Raw genomic sequence first — 22,988 nt, 5'->3', positions numbered from 1 at the left:
TGTGAGATATTTGGTCACACTGTGAACCCCAAGAGTTGCTGAAAAAAAACTATTTCCAGTGTGTCTCAGCCTTAATCCCTCTGGCTGGAATGCAGACAAGACGTTAGCACACATCATTAATCCCAAGCAATGAATGTGAAGGTAGTTTTTGGAAGGAAGCAGCCATGTTTGAAAGTGATGTCTAATCAAGTGGCAGACAAAGTGATGAATCAGAGAAAGATTTGAAAGCATAGGATATGTCCAACTCTCATGGGAAGAGAGAGGAAAGGGGAGCTACCTAAGAGAGAGCAGTGCAGAGAGAAAAAGATAGGAAAGAGCTAAAAAGGAGGAGTCAGTTTTACTGGGTGAGTTTTGAATAGACACAGGTGAAGACAGAATGAGTCAGAGAATGAGAAGGAGCCAGGAGATTAGAACAGATTGTCAGAGTTAGTATGGGGCCTAGGAGAACAACTCAGGAGAGAAGCCAGATTGACTCAGTCAGTTTAGAGAGGAGTTTTGAACCAGAACAGCTGAGTTCACCAGCCAGTCAGAGTGCAGAATGAACAAGAAAGGTGAGCTTATTCAGCAACAGGTCTCAGAGGCTGAAGACATTCTAGGCCTAGATAAGATTGTATGGAGCTAGAAGCTTCGGGAACTAGACCTAGATTAGCAGACAGAGACAGTAAACCTCAGAGTTTACTGACAATTATTACAAGAGAATAGAAATGATTCTTTGGTTTTGGACCCTGGGACAAGGGACTGGGGTGCATATTTTACATATCAAAGCAGACTTGGCCTCCAGGTTTTCCCAGCATCCTTCAGTCTCTACCTAGTACACCCGGCCCTCAACCCTGAACTTTCCAGCCCAGGGGCTGAGCTACCCTCTCCCCAGAGGCTCCTCCCTATGTAATTCAGATATTTTCTATCTCTGTCTCTGTCTCTCTCTTCTCCTACTTCTCTCTCTCCTTCCCTCTCCCCTCCCCTCTCTCTCCTTCTCCTTCTTTCTCTTCTCTCTCTGCCCTCCCCCCACTCCCCCCCTCTATCTATCTTTTCTCGCTAAACCCCACACACATACACACCTCTCCCCATTTCGAAAACATCCCTGGCCTCAACCTTGGGCAGAGAAATAACCTATCAGCTACATTTTGCAGTTTTGCTAGCATGTGATTTATTGCAGGTACACGTTTCAGATGAGACTATAACTCAGTGGTAGAACACATGTTTGGCACAGGCAAGGCCCTGTGTTTAACATACACACACACCCCCACCCTCACCCCCCCCCCTCCGACAAAAGGAGGTACCCAGTAAATATTTGCTAGCTCTGAACAGCAAACTCAAACTGACTTTCAAAGGCTTCAGAAAAGGGCTGAGGCCAGAGCCTAGAGGTTCAGCACCTGCTGGGGGCGCCCCTGGATTTACTACTCCCGGCACCCTGAATAATAATTAATAAAATTAGTCCTTAAAGAGAAGTGAAGCTGTGGTCACACTGTGTTCACCCTGCCCCCACACCCTCTCCTCCAGGTCACTGACCTTTGCAGTTTGGTCAGTTTTCTCTTTAGCCCCAATTCAGAGTTCCTGGAAACTGCTAGGAGTGGCTGAGAGGGAGGAGCCTGCTCTGCAGTGGGCTGGGTAGTTCAATAGCACCGTGTGGCTCCTCTCAGCCAGCTTGATAAGGACTAGAAGGCAGCGTGTCTCCCAAAGCCCCAAGGACTCTTCCAGGGCACACATGGCACCTTCAGCTTACCGGGGAGTCTGTGATGTGAAACCAGTAGTTTGGGGCTGCTTGTTATCATTTTACGAATGACAACAAAATGGTCTCGTTAAAATATCTCGCAAACTGGGTAGGGAGTCACCGTCAGGCTCGGGGGGCGGAGGAAGCTGAGCTAGGCGTTTGAGTCCAATCCAGGTTACCCCATGAGTTTCAGACCAACCTGGATATATTTCTCCATGTCTTAAAAATTCTAGGGGTGGGGATTTAGCTCAGTGGTAGAGCACTTGCCTAGCAAGCGCAAGGCCCTGGGTTCGGTCCCCAGCTCCGAAAAAAAAAAAAAGAAAAAAAAAAAAAAAAAAAAAAAGAAGAAGAAGAAGAGTGAGGTAATAGTCTGTTTGAGTGTTTGCCCAGCACATGCTAGACTCCAGGTTTGACCCTCAGCACCACATACAGGGTGTGGTGGCCCACACCTGCCATCCCAGCACTCAGGAATGAGGGGCAGGAGGATCAAGAGTTTGAGACCACCCTTTGCTATATAGCCAGTTTGAGGCCAGCCTTGGCTACATGGGCCTCTGCCTCAAAATGAACAAATGAACAATATATGTAAAAAAAACAAAAACAAAAACAAAAACAAAAACAAAGCAAAGCAAACCCAAAAACTCCCTTCTATTTCCCGTGTCACACAAGTGTCACACCAAAAGGAGCAAAAGAGGTCAAAGGTGTTGTTTAGCATAAGCAGATTCCCCCTACTGATTCCACACCTGTAAGGTTTGTAGTCGGTACAAAGAAATAAGTAAAGAAGTAAATTCAAACTTTTAAAAAAAAAAATCAAAGGACTTACTAGTATTCAAACACGGACTTTATTTAAGCAGTTGGTTTTCATTTTCTAGAGGGTCTATTTATTTCTCTCTGTTCAGTGTGTATAAGAGTGTGTGTGTGTGCATATGTAGCGTGTGTGGGAATATTTTGAGCTGCTGAGTGTTCCTTTGCGTAGAGTCCGGATGAAGATGTTGGGGACCCTGCTCCTTCACTCCCCACCTCATTCCCTTGAGACAGGTTCTCTCAGTGGTCTTGGAGAGAGTCTGGTAGCCCACAAGCCCCAGCCACCCCATCTCCACACTGATACCGAGCTCTGGGCTTACAGATGTCTGCCTGAGGTCCCCACCCACTCATCTGGTTTGTTTTAAACACTGAAGGTTGCCATTACTTTCTGCTCATTTGGAAGAGAGGTGTGTCCTAGGTGAGAATGGAGTTCCTAAAAAAAAAAAAAAAAAAAAAAAAAAAAAATGCTTCGGGTTGGGGATTTGGCTCAGTGGTAGAGCGCTTGCCTAGCAAGCGCAAGGCCCTGGGTTCGGTCCCCAGCTCCGAAAAAAAAAACAAAACAAAACAAGAGAATGGAGTTCCTGTAGCAGGTTTTGGTCAGTTTGGAATAGTAGAGGCAAAGCCAATACAATGGTTTGACTGAGGAATGTCCCCCTCAGGCATGAGTGTTCGAATCCCTGGTCCCCAGTAGGTGGCACTATGCAGGTTTGGGAACCTTAGGAGGTGCTGCCTCGACGGAGGGAGTACATGATGGAGTGTGGGCTCCTTGGTCTCCCTGTGCTTCATGCTTGGATCTGAAGATCTAAGCCCCCTACTTCCTACTCTGGCTGCCAGACTGCTTGCTGCCATGCTTCCCAAGAGTCCCCAAGAGGGACTCTTCTCACTCTGGAACTGGAAGCCCAAGTAAAGTATAAGTTGCCTTGGTCATGGAGTTTCATGACAGCAACAGAAAAGAAATAGAGAGAGGTACACTAAGGGATTGGCTACGTGCCTTTCTCTAGACAATGCTTGCCTCCCGTGACTTTGGGCAATGTTGAGCTCTGAGACAGGGGACTGACCCTTTATGCTTACTTGTTCAGGGATACATGTTACAATGTTCATTTGAGGGTCACAGTACAGTGTATGGAGGAAATAGGACGGTAACCAGAGAGAAGCAGATAAACAGTTCCCTCATCTCTTGTGACAAGAGCACCAAAAATCTGCTTAACGAAGGCCTCTCAAATAGAATGTAAACGGTAACCTCCATGTTTCGCATGCTTTCCTATACATTGTATTTTAAAACAAGATCAAAACCAACATTTATTTTGGAGTCTGGAGAGACGCTCAGCAGTTAAGAGTACTGGCTGCTCTTCCAAAGAACCCTGATTTTTAAACCTCTAGCGCTCACATAGCAGCAGATGACCATCAGCAACTCAGGTATAATTTTTATTTAAAGAGATATTTATTTTAACGTGTATAGGTGTTTTTGCCTGCGTGAATGTATTTTATTTGTTGTGAGTGCTTTGCTCATGTGTGTGTCTGTGCACCAAGTTGCATGTTTGGTGCCTGAGAAGGTCAGAAGAGGGCACTGTCTCTCCGGGAACTAGAGTTGTGGATGGTTGCGAGTCACCATGTGGGTGCTAGGAATCAAACCCACAACCTCTGCAACAACAACAGGCGCTTTTCTCTGTAGAGCCATCGCTCCATCCCCTCCACCTGATTTTTATCTTCTTGAGACAGGGTCTCTCTTCATAGCCCTGGCTATCCCAGAACTCACTATGTAGACCAGGCTGGCCTCAAACTCAGAGATTCACCTGCCTCTGCCTGCAGCGTGCGAGATTTAAGGCAAGCACCGCCACGTTCTGCTTTCCAGCTTAGATTTTGGGGCAGGGACTCTCGCTGAGCCTGGAGGTCCCTACTGTAGGTATGGGGCTGGCCAGTCAGCTCTAGGGATCCACCTGTCACCAGCCTGACACCCTCCCAGGGTTGGGGCTACAGATGTGTGTGCCAGGCATCTCAATTCAGGCCCTCGGGTTGAGCAGCAGGAAGTTGTGTCCTGTGAGCCATCTCCCCACCTCCTTTTGTGATTTCAGACAGGGTCTCTTTATTAACCCCAGGCTGCCTGGAACTCTCAGTCTCCTTCAGTACCTGAGGCATTCCCACGGGGCTTTCCACAGAGCCGGACTTGTCTGCTTTATAATGAGCGAGTGAAGCCCAACAGGTCACAGCTTTTAAATCGCAATCCTGGTTTTCCTCTCTTTAACTTTCAGTCTACCTTTTCCAGTACTGATAGTAATTAAAATGTCGCTCTTAACCAGAGTTCGTAATTACAAAAATGGGGTTGAAAAGTAGCTGCCAAGCCCAGAAGCTCCAGTGCCCTGTGCTCAGGGAAAATACGAAGTGGAAAGGACCGTGAAGATTTCTCCATTCTTAGTACAAAACTCCCAGAGAAGCCCCACCAGGCAGACTCAGCTCTGTTGACGCAGGCGAACCCAGTGAGCACAGAGAACTCATAGCTAAGGCATTCTGGCTGAAGGGCAGATGGGGGTGGGAGCTCTGATCAGGGCCGTGGCGGACCTCCCCGTGGGGCTGGGAAACTGGCGCTGCTGGAGACCTTGGAACTGAGAGGGTCACATGAGGGAAGGGTGAGCTCCCCAGGTGTGCTGGACACCTGTCCCCGCAGAAGGTTCAAAGGTCTTGTTCTGTTCAAACATACTCAAGGTTCATGTTCTCAGTTCAAGTAAACACGGACAGGAGGGATTTGTGGACAAGCTTGATGTCCTAGTTTCGTTTCTGTTGCTGTGATTAAAATATCATGGCAAAAGCAATGTAGGGGAAAACGGTTATTTGGGCTCACGATTACAGGTTAATGGTTCATCAGTGCAGGGAAACCAAAGTGGGAAGGGCTAAAAAGCTAGATCCATCATCCACAGTCAGAAGCAAAGGGCAATGAATGCATGCATGCTTAGCTCTTCCTCTAAGCTTATGTGGTCCTGGCCCCTTGCCTAAGGGATGACGACACCCAGAGTGGGCCTAGTCTTCCTGCGTTAATTATCGAGACAGTCTTCCACAGACATATCCACAGCCCAACTTGATCTAGGGAATCCCTAACTAGGGAATCCCTAATTAGGACTCTCCTCCTAGGTGGTTCTAGGTTGTGGCAATTAAAACTAATCATCATACTTGAGAAACTGAAGATCTTTCTAGCGTAAGAGAAGAGCAGATAAATACCTCTAATTTTGTGGGAAGTTGGGGTGTGTATTGGGGTGCCAACTAGGAGAGGTCATGGCAGAAGAGTGAGTTTGAAGATAGACTAAGCTACACAAGAGACCCTATCTTGAAACACCAAAACGAACCAATATAGAGACAAGGTCTCACTCTCTAGGTTGAGTATGGGACGGGCAAGGCCTCTTCTTTAGAACCTGCAGAGTTCACTGTGCCCTGTTTGGGCTCCTAAACCCCAGCTGAAACCCCAGCCATAATGTCCCTACTGTCCCTAAACATTCCACTCATCAGATTCTTTTCATAGTTCCTTCCTGTGGAATGCTTTATCTTGAGGAATGTCCCTCCCCTCCCTAAGGCGGTAGAGAGCAACAGCTGTGCGGAAAGCCAGGGTTGTATCAGATCCCAAAACCGGACTATCGTCCCCATAGGTCTCGTGGGCAAGGCAGAGGCCTCACTGTGTCCTCAAATATTAGCCTGTTTTCTGTTTCGGCCCCATTCCCCTTGGGGAAATCTCTATTTAAACTTCATTTCCTCAGGGACACAGCGAGGCAGAAACAGGACTAGATTCGGCTGGTTACACTGAGGCATGTATGTTCAAACCTACTCTCTTCCAGATCAGGCTGGTCTATGACAAGAGGAAAGAGGTAACCTGGACTAGAGAGAGACTAGGCAGACCAAAGATCTTAAAAGGCCAAGGGATGTGACGACACTTAAGGGCTGGAACCAGAGTCTGCTCTGTCCTCTGTCCTCTGTCCTCTGGGCAGACTCCCACTGAGCTCTGTAAACAGGCTTGTTAAACTGCTCCCAGAGCTCCTCTACGGCCATGCTAATCTCCCCACGTGTCACCCCCCCCCCCAGACTGAGGACACAAGGATAACAGTGGTTGTCCTGAGCCTGCAGTCACCTTGGATTTGGAAACAGCAGAACCTCACAAACGGTCTTCATGGATTGCCCCAAAGTCCAAACCACTATTTTGTGGGAATGGGCTTGTCTCTCTGGGGACAAAGATCTCTCCATTGTGTCCTAAAGAATGTAGATCGGGACACTCTGCTGGGTCACATGGTGACCAAGACTGCTTAAGCATGCACACCCCTCACCCAGCCCTGGTCTTCTCTCTCACTATGAAGTCATGTCAGTAGTTGATGATGAGCGGTTCATTCTCTATCTGCCCCCGAAGGGCCACTGTGACACAAACCCTTTCCTGCCTTTGCACAGATGCCATTACCTCCGGGGCAGGTAGTGGGAGCTGACTGTGCTGGAACCCTCTTGTTTCATTAGGGTCTGGGTGTAGATTCCCAAGCTTCCAGTGCATTCTGCCATCTGAGGACACTGTGTCCTTGTTACCTAGTGTCTACTTAGCCCCCACACAATCCCGGGGCATCAGAAATAGCCACTGACAAGAGCAGAGTAAGGGAGACGAGACAAAAGCAAGGAAGCCACTTGAGAGCCTGACGAAGAGGGAGTCCCAGAGCAGCTTGGTTTATGTGCGAAGTTAGACTCTCTGTGTTAAAGTAAGATCATGTGCTGGCGATGCTGCCATTCACAGCAAGGGCCTTGAGAACACTAAGAAACTGCTCTATCACAGAGCTACCCTGCCAACTCCTGATTTAGTTTTTAAATTAGGAAATTATCGGATAGTCACCAAATTATTTTTCTGGGAAATGAGCTAATGGATTATCTATCTTGTTGTTATTCTATTTTCTGCAGCACAGGAAGCGTCAACAGAAGATTTTATTTTTGTTTTTATTTGTATGTGTGTGTCTGCACACACTGTGCACACACTAGCACACGTGAGGGCAGTGCCTGTGCAGTCCAGAAGTTATCAGATCCCTGGAGCTAGAGTTATAGGTTGTGACATACGTGGGGTCACTGTGTATGTGACTGGGCTCCCCTGGAAAAGCAAGCTAAAGCCCTTGACCACTGTGCTATCTTTCCAGCCTGCGGACAGCATTTTAGAACCAGAGCGGAAGCTCTAGCCGCTCCTGTCAGCCTGACTCCTGTTAGCCTGGCTCAGCTCTCACTCCCCAGCGCTCCCCGGCTCTCTGGGCATCACCTGCGTTCTGCTCCATGCTTTCCTTGATGCCATCAAGGAGTTCCTGGGCGTCCTCCACGTTCTCTTCCTCCTCCTCTTCTTCACCTTCCTCTTCTTCCGTTGTCTCCTTGGGTGCGACAATCGCCTCCTGTATGCCACGGGGGTAATCAGGTTGATTGTGCCTGGCACTGAGGGCCATCTGGCTCGTGAGCCTGGAAAAAGCCTACTTTGGGAGTCACCGACATAACGCAAAAATCTGCGGGACCTGTGGGTCTCCCAAGATGGATGGGGGCCTTAAGGTTTTCCTTAACTCTACTTTTAGGAGAACAGAACTATATTCCACCACCACCCAGGAGTCACCAACTCTCCAAGGCACCAATTGTGTCTGTTTTTTTAAGATTTATTTTCATCCATTTTCCCTTAAGTTGAGGCAGGGTCTCACTATAAGTGGTTATAAGTGGGTGTTCTTAACCACTGAGCTATCTCTCCGATACCTAGTTTGTACCTTACGTGAGGGAAATGCATTTTATAAAACTCAAGATTTTTTGACTGGGGTGTAGCCGTATGGTACATCACCCGCTTAGCTTGTACAAAGCCCTGGGTTCCGTTCCTAGCACCCCCTAAAATGACCTTTCACAATTACTTACAGAAGCATACCTTGTTTATACCACTCCTAACAATTTTTTTTTTTTATAAAAGGTAGTAGATAGTCTGATACAAGACTGAGAAAAATATAACTTTTTTTTTTTTTTCGGAGCTGGGGACCGAACCCAGGCCTTGCGCTTCCTAGGCAAGCACTCTACCACTGAGCCAAATCCCCAACCCAAAATATAACTTTTAAAACTAAATTAAACTAAAAGTGTTCCAGCCCAGAGGGAGAGGACGGGAAGCTCTTGGGATGGGCTGGAGGCAGAACCCCAGAGAAGAAGCTGGGCGTGTTACCAGTTTGGCTATGGCTTCGGAAATCACATCCTTTATCTTGATGTGGTGCAGTTTGTAGTACTTGACCAGCTCTCCAGAGATGCTGGATTTTCCCACAGCAGGAGGACCAAGAATGCAGATCTTGATTGGCTGAAGAGAACAGACAATATATCTCTTAGGGCTTTTGGAGCCAGAAGGGGTGTTACTTCAGGGATGTTCTTTTCCGGGTCTCTGGACCCTTTACTCTGACTTCAGCGACTCAACCAGACTATTCCATCTGTGGTGGTTTGAATAGGTATGGCCCCCATAGGTTCATGTATGTGAGGGGAGTTGTACTAGGGAGCAGTGACCTTGTTGGAATAGGTGTGACCTTGTTGGAGGAAGTGTGTCACTGGGGGGCAGGCTTTGAGATCTTATAAACTCCAGTCTGGCCAATGTGTCACAGTCTCCTTCTGCCTTCAGATCCAGATGTAGAACTCTGGGCTCCTTCTTCAGCGCCATGTCTGCCAACACACTGCCGTGCTTCCTGCCATGACAATAATGGACTGGACCTCTAAAACTGTGAGCCAGTCCCAATGAAATGTTTGCTTTTATTTTTTTTTTTTTTTGGTTCTTTTTTTTTTTTTTCGGAGCTGGGGACCAAACCCAAGGCCTTGCACTTGCTAGGCAAGCTCTCTACCACTGAGCTAAATCCCCAACCCCAATGTTTGCTTTTATAAGAGATGCTATGGTCATGGCGTCTCTTCATAACAATAGAAACCTAAACTAAGACACCCTGCCACTCTGATTGCTACCCCATCATCCCGAAGATGCCCGACCCCTTTCGAGGTAGCTAAGAGCCAGTCATTCCACGAGAATCTAAAAGCATCAGTCCTCTGACCTGGGCCCGTGGAGAATACAGAACTCCAGAAGCCATGCTCAGGATGCTGGGTGTGGTGATACATCCTAGTAATCCCAGGATTTGGAAGGTGGAGGTAGGAGGATAATAAGGTCAAGGCCAGGCTCAACAAACTAGAGAGAAACAAGCCAAACAAGCCAGGGTGTGCTCTATGTAATCTAAAACCAAACAACAATGAAAAGACAGAGAGGGGAGAGAGAGAGAGAGAGAGAGAGAGAGAGAGAGAGAGAGAGAGAGAGAGAGACAGAGAGAGAGAGAGACAGAGAGAGAGAGACAGAGAGAGACAGAGAGAGACAGAGAGGGAGAAAGGGAGAGAGGGAGAGAGGGAGAGAGGGAGAGAGACAGAGAGAGAGAGAGACAGAGAGAGAGAGAGAGAGAGGAAACAGAGACAGAAACAGAGAGAGAACGTGTACCCAGGAACTAGGGTATCTAGGCTTTCTATGACACCAGTTACATCTGTCCTGGACGATTCTTATGAAGACACAAGAATTTATGGTTCAGGACACAGAGTGCTACATTGTCACTTAGATGTCTTTAGACTGAAATTGGTCTTCAGTAGTTTAAAGTTAATTTATCTTGATTTTAAAAAAATGATCTATCTATCTTTCTATTTATCATCTATTTATTTCAGACAAGTGCTTATTATACAGCCCTGGCTAGCCTTGAACTTGTGAACAACTTGCTTCTCCCTTTTGATCATTTTGTTAAAACCACTACTTTTGCAACGGGTATGGTGGCACATGTCTTTAATCCCAGCACTCAGGAGGCAGAGGCAGGCAGATCTCTATGAATTCAAGGCTAGCCTGGTCTACAGAGTAAATCCAGGATAGCTAGGGCTCGTTATACAACAAAACCCTGTCTCCCAAACCCAAAACCCCAAACCAAACAACCAAACAAGCAAAAAAGTCCACTGCCTTTTCCTGTTTGAGGAGGTTGGCGAGTTCAAGGCTGCCTGGACTACAGTACAAGATCTCGTCTTTAAAACAAAATGAAGAAGAGGGGGAGGGAAGGCAGGCAGGCTTGCCTGAATGTTTAAGGTGCTACAGCATTCATAGCAAGTCCTTCCATCAAACAAATAAAAATATCAACGACAAGCGACCATTTCCTCCAAAGAGTTGCGAAACTGTGGCCTGGAATTTTGCAAGTTGTACTCTAAAGCCACAGTGATGGAGAGAATCTCCACTGGTTGTGTCATATGCCTAAAGAACACATAATTTCACCCAGAATTTTGCAGCCATTGGTAGTCTTGGACACGTGTGATAAGCGTGAACACTGGAGTGGATCTGGTGTGGGGAGTTACTGTTCCTGTCTGGTGAGGGGTGATAGGTGAGTACCAAGATGTCGGGGCAGTGGTGAGGCAGGATAGGGCCATGCTGGATCCCTAGATGGGCTTGCTGTAGTCACCAGCGTGAGGCCTAGCTGTCATCTGAGCAGGCTGGTTGGTACGCCTCTTCTGTCCCCACACCAAGAGTGAATCCTGCATCCTGGGGCAGGCTGGCCTTATCCAGGACTAAAGGCAGAATAACAATCTACCCCTTTGCTTATATGGACCAGTTTGTTATGGTCGATGTTCACTTTTAATTGTTCTTACATTTGGCTTACAAGTTTTAATGCAACGCACGTGCAAATTATAAGACCCGAGAAACACGTCAAACGTGAACCACGTGCTCAGACGTTTTAACATGGAAAGCCTCCCGCTGGGACAGAGGCGCCAGCGGTGGGCTCTAAGGACTCTGAGAAACAGAAACAGAAAGGGGCGGCGGGTACCAACAGTCCTCGGCTCTGCTTGTACTCTTTGAGGATGCTGCCGATGTTCTCCACGAATCCCGTCTGGGCGGCCCAGCGGATGTTAAAGTTCTCCTTCACAAAGAGGGCTTCCATCCTCAGGTTGACCAGCAATTGGTCCAGATGCTCTTGCTGAGGGCAGGGAGAGAGTGTCTGTTATCATCCCACAGCCATTGCAGATCAAAGTCGCTACCCTTGGTAAGGAAAGCCAGTGTGTACACTGAGCAGGGAAGTCAATCGGCCCGGCATTAAGTGTCCACAGAGCATCTGCTTTTCATTCCTGTGTCATCACTGTCCTGAAGGTGGAGGGGTTCACCTATACTCTGCCAATCGGCTACAGTCCCAGCCCTGAGATAATTTAAAGGCTCTTCAAATCTGTTCCTAGAGCAGACAGCTTTCATTTTTCTTTTGATTGGACAAACAGCTCAAGAGTAAGATGCTGAACTCCAAACTAAGGCTCTTTTCCAGCCCTGCCCCCTGCCTCTCCAAGCATTCATTTCTCCTTTCCATTCTAAGACAGGGACTCACGGAGCTCAGGTTAGCCTTGAAGTCACTTTGTAGCTTAGACCCTTGACAATTCTGGCTCCTATCCCCAGGTACTAGGATCACAGGAATATACCACCACGTCTATCCCTGCCGCCACCCCACCATCGATGCTGGCAAGGAAATCCAGGGCCTTGGATATGCTAAGAGAGTGCTTTGCAGTTCAGCTCTGCCCTTAGCCTCTCTGAAACGTTCCTTCTGTTGTGTGGTGCTGGATAATGGCCAATGCCTTACATGTGTTAGGCAAGCACTCCACTGAGTTAACTCCCCAGCCTTTTTTATTTTGATAAAGGGTTTCATTTAGTTGCCCAGGCTGGCCTTGGAGTCAGATCCTCGTGCCTCTGCCTCCCTAGTAGCTATATGCCCATCAAGCCTGGCCCTGCCCTTTAAAATATTTTGACTATTTAATGTATATATTTTGTCATTATTTTGTTTGTTTGTTTGACACAGGGTCTCAGATAGCCCAGGCTAGCTGATGATATGTCTTTGAACTCCTGATCCTTCTGCCTCGGCCTTGGGTGTGGGGGTTACAAACACTCACTGCTACACTAGCCTGCATTTACTTTTAAAATAATGCAGTCTCACGGTTAATCCTCCCAAAGAAGTCTGGAGGAAAAAACTCTCTAACGCGCAACCCCGCCCATCCCACTCTGCCTTTTCGATATTATTTAGGGAAACAGTTCTTGAAGACAACGTTTTTCCTTATACTGACCGTTAAGTCCTTTGTCAGGAAAGCATTTTCTTTGGGTACTTTCTGGATTTTTCCAGGGCCGGTATTTTTGCTGATGCACTGTTAGGGAGAAACAGAGGTATTATTCGGTTTGTTTACAAGGTTTGACATAAGACTCAAGAGAATGGGAGCGTGACCAAGCACACATGCTGAGACATCTTGAAAACAGTACACACATCATACCCTCACATGTCCTGCAAACACCCGGAAGCAGAGATGAGCAAGGCTGGGTCTCTGCCCTCAGGCACCGAGGTCCAGGAAGGAGGCAGTCATGTGCACAGATCACAGCCCTGTGGAATGTTTGCAGCTGGACAAGTTAGACACATGTGAAGAAGAGAGCCCATTGTTTTAGACTGAGCTCCTGCCCTGAGTTCCAGCAGACCAGATCAAAACAAAATGGAGGACCTCAGGCTAAGGGTCATATAGGCAAACCGAAGGCTGCTTCCCACATACTCTGAGGGACGAATGCCACAGCAGACCTTTTTTCTCTCTCTCCTGAAAACTGGAAATTCCTTTTGTTTTAACCCTTAGATGGGAAAAAGGACATGATTAGGAAAGACCTGACACTGCCTAGACAAGTTTTCTTTGTTTTTGAGTGGGGGCGGGTGAGTCGATGTGTGTGTTCGGGAGGCACAGGGGTGGGGGTGACCACCTTCAAATCCTACTACTCTACCATAGCTCAGTGGGGGCTCCCATTGCCCGAACTCATGAATTAAGAATAAAAGCAGATTAGTTCTATCAACAAACTTGCCAGTAATTTTATCTTGAGGCATTCTGAATATTTGTGCCCTCTTCTTCCTCATTCACACATTGAAATTTTAACCCTCCAGGTAAAGGTGTCAGATGGTGATCTGCTGGTTCATGATGGTGGAATTCCTGTGAAGGAGGGCTGTGCCCTCAGAAAAGAATCCCGAGGGTTCCCTGTCTCTTTCTCCCATGTGAGGTGCAGGCCTTCAACAGCCACCAAATCCGCCAACGCTTGACCTTGGACTTTGTACCTCCCACCCCAGAAACATGAGCAACATAGTCTCATGGTCCCTGTCCTGCCTGCTTCACACATTTTGTTACAGTAATCAGTACAGACTAAGGTACACGGAGGAGACACCACTTTGGGTGTGTGAGTGGTCTTGCAACCGAGTCCTGGTAACCTGAGTCGGATGGATTCCCTGGGATCCACCCGGTGGAAGAAGAAAGCCGACCCCGGAGAGTTGTCCTCTGACCTCTACATGTGCAGTGCGGCACGGTGTGCGTGCATAACACACACTAAATGAATGTAATAAACTTTTAAAGCGTGGTTGGAGACGCCTGGTCTGAAAGGAATGTGAGAGGGAGACCGGAAGGCTACAGAGGAAGACCCTGACAGAGGAGCCAAGTGAGGGCCAGAGCGGGCCACAGCAGCCAGGCCAGCTGGACTGGGGGCTGGCTGTGTTATCTGAGGCTGCCTGACCCCTGTCTAGAGAGCCTAAAAGTGCCTGTGGGTTGAGTGACCCTCTCTATCAGTCCTGCAGGCCAAGTGTCACAGATTCCATCCTGCCGTCAATGATGACCTTTGTTCCCTCAGCGTGGACTCAATGGGGGCCTTTCTTGCTTTCTTACATGCTCATATTAGACAAAGGTCTTTTGGGGAGTAACTTCCCAACGCTTAGGCTGCAGTTACAGATAGACAGTTTGAGGCTTAAGGACATTTTATTTTATGTGTTCCCCATCCCAGCTAGCACAGAAAGTCAGTAACCAGCATCCAGGGGTACAGCATCTCAAGCTAGCCCATCAGGATATGAGGACGCGGACTGCCTGTCATACCTTGACCAGGTCTTCCAGGGTGTGGACAGACTCGTCCACAGCTACCAGGTAGTGAAGCTTAGGCACGTGGTCTATGACGTTCTGGATCACTCTGTAGAGCAAAGAGCACAATAACCAGGCAGGAAAGGAGATAACCGGACCTCAGCCCCTTTCCCCCAGGCCGGGGAGGTGCTTGGCACTTTGATAAGGGGCCTCACTTATGCTCCACCAAGATCAGGGGCGGGGCTACATCTGCTGTCTACAGATGACGTGGGGAGGTGATGAAAAAGCTGGGTGACATGTCCCAGACTGAAGAACCCCAGGCAAAGACAGTCAGGTTTGAAAACAGATACATTTGGGTCTCGAACCTGTTTTCTTTGTGACTTATTTTTCTATTTCTTTGATTCACTTTTTATCTTGTTATTGTTGCAGTCACTGTTAATATTCTGACCTCTCGGTTGAGCTCAAGGCCTTGTCCGAGCTAGGCAGGCACCTACCACTGACCACCACACACCCAGCTCTCTTTTCTACTTACTTATTTTGAGGCAGAATCTCACTCAATTGCCCAGGCTAGCTTTATACTTGCTTTGGAACCAAGGTGGGCCCTGAAGTTTTGATCCTCCTGCCTCAGCCTCCTCGGTAACTATCATTAACAGGACCATGAGCCCAGATGGGACCTGGTTTCTAAGTATACAGTTCCCAACTCCAAGAAGAGGACCTGACTCTGGCCTCACATCAGGAAGGCTTGTCCACCCCGTGGCTCACATGAATCTCACCGACTGTGCTCCGGGTCAGTGATTTGCAAAGAGAGACACAGTTTCTAGATTTGGCAACTGTCTTAAGGAAGTCACGCAGAGGTGAGCTGTGTCGGTGATCAACAATGAGGACAATACTCGTGTCAGACAGCTGATGTGACTGTCCCCATCTTATGTTGGGATCATCGTATTTCTGGAAACAATAGGGGTTGGAAGTCCACTGCAGCGGCCTGTCAGTTCTACTGTAGTCTTAGCTTTTTTTTTTTTTTCAGTAAACTGAAATTAAAATGTGTACATCTAAAGCTTCGTTCAGCTCATGGTAGAGTGAACGTCTAACCCATGCCTGGACCTGGGCTCTACCCCCAGCCCTGGAAAGGAGAGAAGAAGCAATAGTAGTAAATGTTCATTTCACATCTATTTCATGTCAACGTCGCAGAGGATTGTAGCCTCTGGCTCTCCTTCCTCTGGTATATGATCTGTCTTCAGAATAATCTTCAGAAAGAAAGAAGGTGTAACTGTAAGGGGAAAGGGCCCCATAGTCCTTCCTTAATGCAAAACAGAAGAGGAAAAGAAATTACCCTGTAGGGGCTGGAGAGATGGCTCAGTGGTTAAGAGCACTGACTGCTCTTCCTAGAGGTATTGAGTTCAAATCCCAGCAACCACATGGTGGCTCATAACCGTCTGTAATGGGATCTGATGCCCTCTTCTGGTGTGTCTGAAGACAGCTACAGTGTACTTCTATATAATAAATAAGTCTTTAAAAAGTAATAATAATAAGAAGGAACCACCCTGTAATGGGTCTTTGTATACTAAGGACTGGCGGGACTCAGGTCAGGACTCGGGTGGCTGGGTCCCCCAACCCCACTCTGAGACAAAGAGAAAAAGAGGTGGGTTGCCCAGCATGTGTACCCCAAACCCTTTCCTTCCCAGAGCTGTTTCTCGGCTGACGGGGTCTCTGAGAGACGAAGCTACACTCGTGACCGGAAGTGGGAAGTATTGAGCCGTGGTGGTGGGGGCGGGGATAATGCTTCATCAGGTGCTAAATGGTGATGCTAAGGGCCTTCTGCATGGTGGGGCTGTGAAGAATGAATAAGATAATAATGTGTGTGAGGGTTTGGGCTCTGTGACTTGAACAAGAATTAGGCATATTAATCACCCAGGACAGTCACATTTCTGGGAGGCTTCTTACCCTGCTAGGTCAAGAACGTGAATGGCTGGAATGCAATTGCTCCCGTCTCCAAACACCGGTAATGCAGGAATCTCTCCGAGCCAGGCCATCTGAAAGAGCGACAGGTAGGGGGCGTTTGGCCGGAGTGTGTTTCTCCATTGCAGCCCACCTCAGGTCATCAGAGGACTCCAGAAATGCCACCGCGCCTGGCCTCTGGCTGTCCTCTTGGATCACCTTCTCTCAGACTTTCATCCAGCCAGCCCCATAAAACTCTAGTTGTCAACGCTTAGATCTCATTTTAACAATCTGCAGTATTTGACCCTGGGGTTTCTTTGTTTTTTGTTTTTTGTTTGTTTGTTTGGTTTTTGGTTTTTGGTTTTTTTTTTTCAGATAGTAAGTTCTTTTCTGCTTGGCATTGGGCATTGACAACACTGTCATTTCTCTTTGTCCCTCCTGGGTCTCCCTCCCATTCCCAGGTATCCTCCAGATCCTGAATTCTCCTCCATTGTCCGCGTTGACTCTCCAGGTGACAGTGAGACTCCTTATGCTGCCTCTGGACCATACCAGAGTTTCAGTCTTGATCTCCTCTTCCATTTTTTTTTTTTTAATTTCACCTTTTATTAAAGCACATTTGTAAAAAGACAGCCAGATCTGTTTATGAACTTTCTTACCCATTTAAAAATTTTATTGTGTGAGGGAGTGAGTATGTGTAACCGCGCCTGTCCAAGTACCAGTGTGCAAGTCAGAGGGTGGTCTGTGGGAACTGATTCTCTCCTTCCACCACTTACTGAGGACTGAACCCAACCCTCTCCCTCCCTCTCCTCCTAAGCCCCCTCTCCCTCCCCTCCCTGGCCTCTCCTCCCTTTTCCCCGCCCCTCTCCTCCCTTCCCTCCCCCTCCCTCTTCTCCCTTCCCCTCTCCTCTCTCTCCTCCCCTCTTCCCTCCTTCCCTCTGCTCTGCTCTCCTCTCTCTTTCTTCCTCAAGACAGGCTTTTCCATTATCTTGTAGGCTGACCTCAAGTCTCAACACCACCCCTGCCTTGTAAAACACTTTTGAGAATGCTCTGAGAGGGCTGACAGATGGCTCAGTGGGTAAACACTTAACACAATGGTACTTCACAATGCTGCCCTCTGAGCTCTGTACTGGAGCTGAGGCATGTGCAGGCCCCGGTACACACATTACACACACACACACACACACACACACACACACACACACACACACACATCATCATCATCATCATCATCATCATCATCAATGCTCCTGAGCCAGGATGAAGGCAAGGATATGAGTGAGGAAGTTGCTACTTTGTAACCTAACTTGAAAGTGAAATTAAGGACTGGAGAGATGGCTCAGTGGTTAAGAAGTCCTGAGTTCAATTCCCAGCAACTACATGGTGGCTCACAATCACCTGTAATGGGATCTTGGCGCCCTCTTCTGGCATGCAAGCATATATTCAAGCAGAACACTGGACAGTTAATAAACAAATATTTTGAAAGTGAAATTAAATTAATAATTACGAAAGAAGAGTTCATTTAGTCCTTGGAAAGGCCAGACCTTAAAAAATGCGTGTAAGATGCCTCCTTCCACTCCATACTGAAGTCCTGAGGCGACTACATAAGTTACAAACTTTTTGGCCTAAAACAGATAAAATACAAAGAGAGAGGGGGAGGGAGGGAGGGAGGGAGGGAGAGAAAATTGGTACAGCATTAGTCATATTAAAGCCGTCTTGGTAAGTTAAATAAACACTACAGCAGGCCCCGCCCACTCTGCTGCAGGCCCCGCCCTCTCTGCTGCAGGCTCTGCCCTCTCTGCTGCAGGCTCTGCCCTCTCTTCTGAGCTCTTTAGTTAGGCACTGCTTAGGGCACAGACAGGGTCCCTTATTGGGGAAGGAGAAAACTGCACACAATTCAGAACTGTTTCCAGCCACCACTGAAATTTAATGGGAATGAAGAACTAAATTAATTCAGAGCTGTTCCTTGTGAAAACACCTGTGAACTCTCTGTTGGCCCTGAGGAGAAGGGAGGCTAGGAAAACAGGTCCTTCCAGAAGGATCTTCAGTCACCCACCCCAGTGCTCACATGACTGTGAAGCCCAGGACCAGGTGGGGGCTTTGTTCGGTTATGAGACAGGATCTCACGTAGCCCAGGCTGGCCTTGCCCTCACTATGTTGCTGAGGATGAACCTTGTTGAGTGCTGGATTACAGCTTGTGCTGCCGCCCTCGCTTATGTGGTGGTGAGGGTCAAACCAAAGGCTTTGTACATGTTGGGTAAATACGCTGCCATCTAAGCTACGGCCCCAGATCCTGAACCAGGTCTCAGTACGAGAGTTTTGATGGATAGACATGCTTTACTTTGCCCAGAGAAGTCACTGTGGCCTTGATGATACTTTGTGGTGACCAAGCCAGGCTCAGTGGTATGTGCTTGCTGAATCTGCTCTGGAGGCTAAGGTTGGGAGATTACTTGGGCCCATGCAGTGGACAGACCAGCCTGGGTGTGTCAGAAAGACACTGAAAAATCAGAGAGCTTAGTGCAGTGAATGGTTCGCACTGTGATGTCTACGTTTCTTTCCATTCCCTAACATTGCTTTCCAGAGCTTGAGATGGACCCCAGGTCTGCAAAGCATGCTGGGCACCACTGCTTGGGCATCAGACCTGGTTCCTCTGACCCCACTGAAGCTTTCATTCATGGACTGCCGGTGTACTCAGTGTGCCCAGCCTAGAGCAGAACTGCTGAAGTCTGCTTAATCACAGTGGGGATCTATCCTCCTCACTTGAGAGAGATTCCTGAGTGTGTGTGTGTGTGTGTGTGTGTGTGTGTGTGTGTGTGTTGTGTAGTAGCAGTATACATATGTGTACACACTGGAGGGAGGAAGGACGGAGGAAAAAAAAGAAGAAGAGGACAAGGAGGAAGAGGAAGAAGAGGAAAGGAGGAGGAGGTAGTAGTAATTAATAGTAGTAGTAGTAGCAGTAGTAGTAGTAGCAGTAGTAGCAGCAGCAGCAGTAGTAGTAGTAGTAGTAGTAGTAGTAGTAGTAGTAGTAGTAGTAGCAGTAGTAGTAGCAGTAGCAGTAGCAGTAGTAGTAGTAGTGGTAGTAGTAGCTGAAGTTGATGTTGCCCTGGCTGGACATAGTGACTTATGATCATACTCCCAGAATTTACTTGGGAGGCTGGGGCACAGGATTGCCACAGTTTAAGGTTCCAAGCTACCCTGGATTACGGGGTAAGATCCATGTCCAAAAAGAGTGGGGGGGAGATACCCGTAGCTGATTGAGTTCAGACAGTGCATAAACAGAATGCACAGAGAATCACAGCCGACCTAGCATGACTCACGGCAATCTTTTATGAGTTCAGTCTTGTAAGATGCAGATAATAGGGCAATTCTAAAGACATCAGAAATAATTCTACTGTGCGGGCGTGAAGCCGTGTTCTGTATCTGTTTGCTTCTCTTTGTTGTGGTAAACCTTAACCAATACACATCTGGGGCGAGCTTAGGGGAGGAGAGGGTTAACTGACTTACACTTCCTGTCACAGGAGGGCATCATGGGAGGGAAGTTAGGAAGCAGGAACTGGAGGAGCAGCCATGGAGGAATGCTGCTTACTGGCTTGCTCTCAGGCTCACGGTGAGCTTAGAGGGCTGGGGCACATCAGCCTAGGGATGCCACTGCCTACAGTAGACATGTCCTCAGGCCAATCCTGCTGAGACAGCTCTTTCAGAGAGGCTCTCTTCACTCGTGTCAGGCTGGCAACAAAACCAACCTACGACATATTTCTTGGTTCTAATTCTCAGATAGATTTGGATGGATTAGACTGGAAAGTTACTGAGATTTTTAAAAAAATGTATTCGAGTTGGAGAGGTGGCTCAGAGGTTGAGAGCACTGACTGCTCTTCCAGAGGTCCGGAGTTCAATTCCCAGCAACCACATGGTGGCTCACAACCATCTGTAATGAGATCTGGTGCCCTCTTCTGGTACGCAGGCATATATGCAGGCAGAACACTGTGTACATACATGCATGCATGCATACATACATACATACATACATACATACATACATACATACATAAAATGTATTCATCTACAATTAGCTGGGCAGTGGTGTGGTAATGCTTGCCTTTGGGAGGCAGGTAGACCTCAGAGCTCGAGGCCAGCCTGGTCTTCAGAGGGATCTATCTCCTGCACAGCCAGGGCTACACAGTGAACCCCATCTCATAAGGGAAAGCAAACAAACAAACGAATAAATAGGCTGGGTCAAGCACAGTAACAAGGTACTGCGGAAGTACACATGAGGCTCGAGGTTTGAGACCTGGACTGAAAGGTTCAGGGGGAAGGAAGGAAGGAGGGAGGGAGGGAGAGGATAAGGGAGGAGGAAGAGGAGAAGGAAGAAGAGGAGGAGAAGGAGGAGGGTGGTTTTTGAATGAAAATGGATTGTCCTGTAGGCTCAGGAGGAGTGGCACTATTTGAAAGGACTGGGACACAAGACCTTGCTGGAGGAAGTGTGTCGCTAGAAGTGGGCTTTGAGGTTTCAAAGGCTCATGCCAGGCCCTATGTCTTGCTCCTTCCTGCTACCTGGGGATCTGAATGTAGCCCTCTCAGCCTCTTCTCCAGCTCCATGCCTGGCTGGATGTTACCCTGCTCCCCCCAGTGATGATCATAGACTGAACCTCTGAAACTGTAAGCCAGCCCTGATTAAATGTTTTCCTTTGTGAGAGTTGCTGCGGTCATGTTGTCTCCTCAGAGCAAAAGAACACTGATTAAGCAGAAAAAAAGGATAGTTTTTTTTTTCTCTAAAAGTTAAACTTGGGAGCTGGAGAGATGGCTCAGTGGTTAAGAGCACTGACTGCTCTTCCAGAGGTTCTGAGTTCAAATCCCAGCAACCACATGTACAACCATCTGTAATGAGATCTGATGCCCTCTTCTGGTGTGTCTGAAGACAGCTACAATGTACTTATATAGAATAAATAAATCTTTAAAAAAAAACAAAAAAAAATTAAACCTGGTGGCACATGCATGAATCTAAGAATTTAAAAGGTTAAGGCAAATTCAAGACAGTGGTCTACATAGCAAACTAGAGACATACTCTGTCTTTGAAAAACAGATTTGGGGCCAAGCACTGGCAACACCTCTAACCTTAGTAGTCACAGCACAGGCAGGCAGAGCTCTCTGTTCAAGGCCAGCTTGGATTATATACTGGGTTCTAGGACAGCTAGGACTACCTAGTGAGACACAGTTTCAAATAGAAAGAAAACTGATTTTACGGGGCTGGACCTGCCTGGCAGCTCTCAACCACCTGGACCTCTACACACTCGGGGACTCACTTGGCACATACACGCATGTGCATATGTGCACACACGCATTACATATGCAGACATTTAGGCAAAACACTCGTGCACATAAACTAAAATTAAAAAATTAAAAAGGGATTTTCCAATGAATTTTTAAATTTAGAGTTAAGGATGATTAGTATATTTCTATAATAAACAAAGGTGTGAAGAGGACATGGGCCCCTGTTGGATTAGCAGACACTGGGTTTCTGTGTGAGGATTCGTCTTCATTTAGTGTGTGAGGCATGTGAGTGACTGACAGGGTGTGGATTGTAACAAATAGCAGACTGTGGGGCTGGGAGACATTAGGTAAGCCGGTATGCTCCTTTTCTTTTGTAGTCTAGGACGTGTCTCATTGGTTGAGGCCTTGGCCCACTCCACAGCATAAGGTTTGCCCTAAAGTTGAAGTAGAATGTCTAATTCTCTCCCCTCTGTTTGTCTGCTGTGTCGGTGTTGGTGTTTTGAGACTGGCTCCCACTATGTATCCCTGGCTGTCCTGGAACTGGCTCTGCTGTAGACCATGCTGGTCTCAAACTCAAATCCACCTGCCTCTGACTCCTAAGTGCTGGGATTAAATGTATGTACAACCTAGGGCTTGTTTGTTTTTGAGTCAGGGGGGTCTCACTGTGTAGCTCAGGCTGGCCTTGGATGCACCATCCTCCTGCCTCACCTCCCTAGGTGCTGGAATTGCAGGCATGATCCGACACCCCTACAATCTGTTGTTTCTGTAACTGTTTCATGCTCACTGTGTATTCAAGACCACAGGTTCTTCAGGGACAGAACTGATGTTTGAAATATATGTTGTCATGTCTTATGAAACCACAAGGTGGCGCTTCAGAGCCGTCATCACTTAATCTGCTCTCCCCCACCTCCCTCTCTCCCTCCTTCCCTCCCCTCCCCGTCCTCCTTTCTGTCCCCCTCTCCTCCCTGTCTCTAATTCAGTGGAACCTTGGGCTTGGGTTGAATAGGATGATGGCAGCAGCACCAGCCTCAGAGTTCTAAAGAGGACACATGTGAATCTGAGCACGGCAGGAGGAATGCTCAGCACCTCCCAGGTTAGGCCGTTCAGCCAGCCCTGATTTGCCTCTCAGTTACTATTTACGTACTACAGGCCGCTCGATAATCTATTTTGGTAGAAGTCACCATACATCTGTCATTTGACAGATGACAAATTGTTGCTGCAATAGTAACTTTTCTTTAATGTTGGGTGCTGGGGACTGAACCTGGGTCCTTGCCACACAAGGCTGCCTGTCACTTAGTCTATCCCATACCTATATTTTCCTCTTTTTTTTTTTAATTTATATTTTTTTTTTTTTTTTGAGACAGTTTTTGTGTATCCCTGG

At 47.6% G+C, this 22,988-nt stretch overlaps 1 protein-coding gene across 1 annotated transcript in view; it reads right to left on the bottom strand.

The window, feature by feature from the left end:
- The window catches only part of Ak7 (adenylate kinase 7), a 68,168-nt gene that overhangs the window by 22,754 nt on the left and 22,426 nt on the right, over positions 1-22,988 (bottom strand). The window contains exons 6-12 of the mRNA XM_032908386.1: positions 17,884-17,964; positions 16,349-16,437; positions 14,426-14,516; positions 12,608-12,685; positions 11,335-11,484; positions 8,691-8,819; positions 7,770-7,896 (exon numbers count right to left, since the gene is read on the bottom strand). Of these exons, the coding sequence (XP_032764277.1) occupies positions 7,770-7,896; positions 8,691-8,819; positions 11,335-11,484; positions 12,608-12,685; positions 14,426-14,516; positions 16,349-16,437; positions 17,884-17,964 (745 nt within the window). The remainder of the gene's footprint in view (positions 1-7,769; positions 7,897-8,690; positions 8,820-11,334; positions 11,485-12,607; positions 12,686-14,425; positions 14,517-16,348; positions 16,438-17,883; positions 17,965-22,988) is intronic.

The sequence above is a fragment of the Rattus rattus genome, chromosome 7, assembly GCF_011064425.1.
Source record: "Rattus rattus isolate New Zealand chromosome 7, Rrattus_CSIRO_v1, whole genome shotgun sequence".
NCBI classification, from domain to species: domain Eukaryota; kingdom Metazoa; phylum Chordata; class Mammalia; order Rodentia; family Muridae; genus Rattus; species Rattus rattus.
The sequence above is the reverse complement of the archived record's forward strand: the minus strand, read 5'-3'. Positions and strand labels throughout refer to the sequence as shown.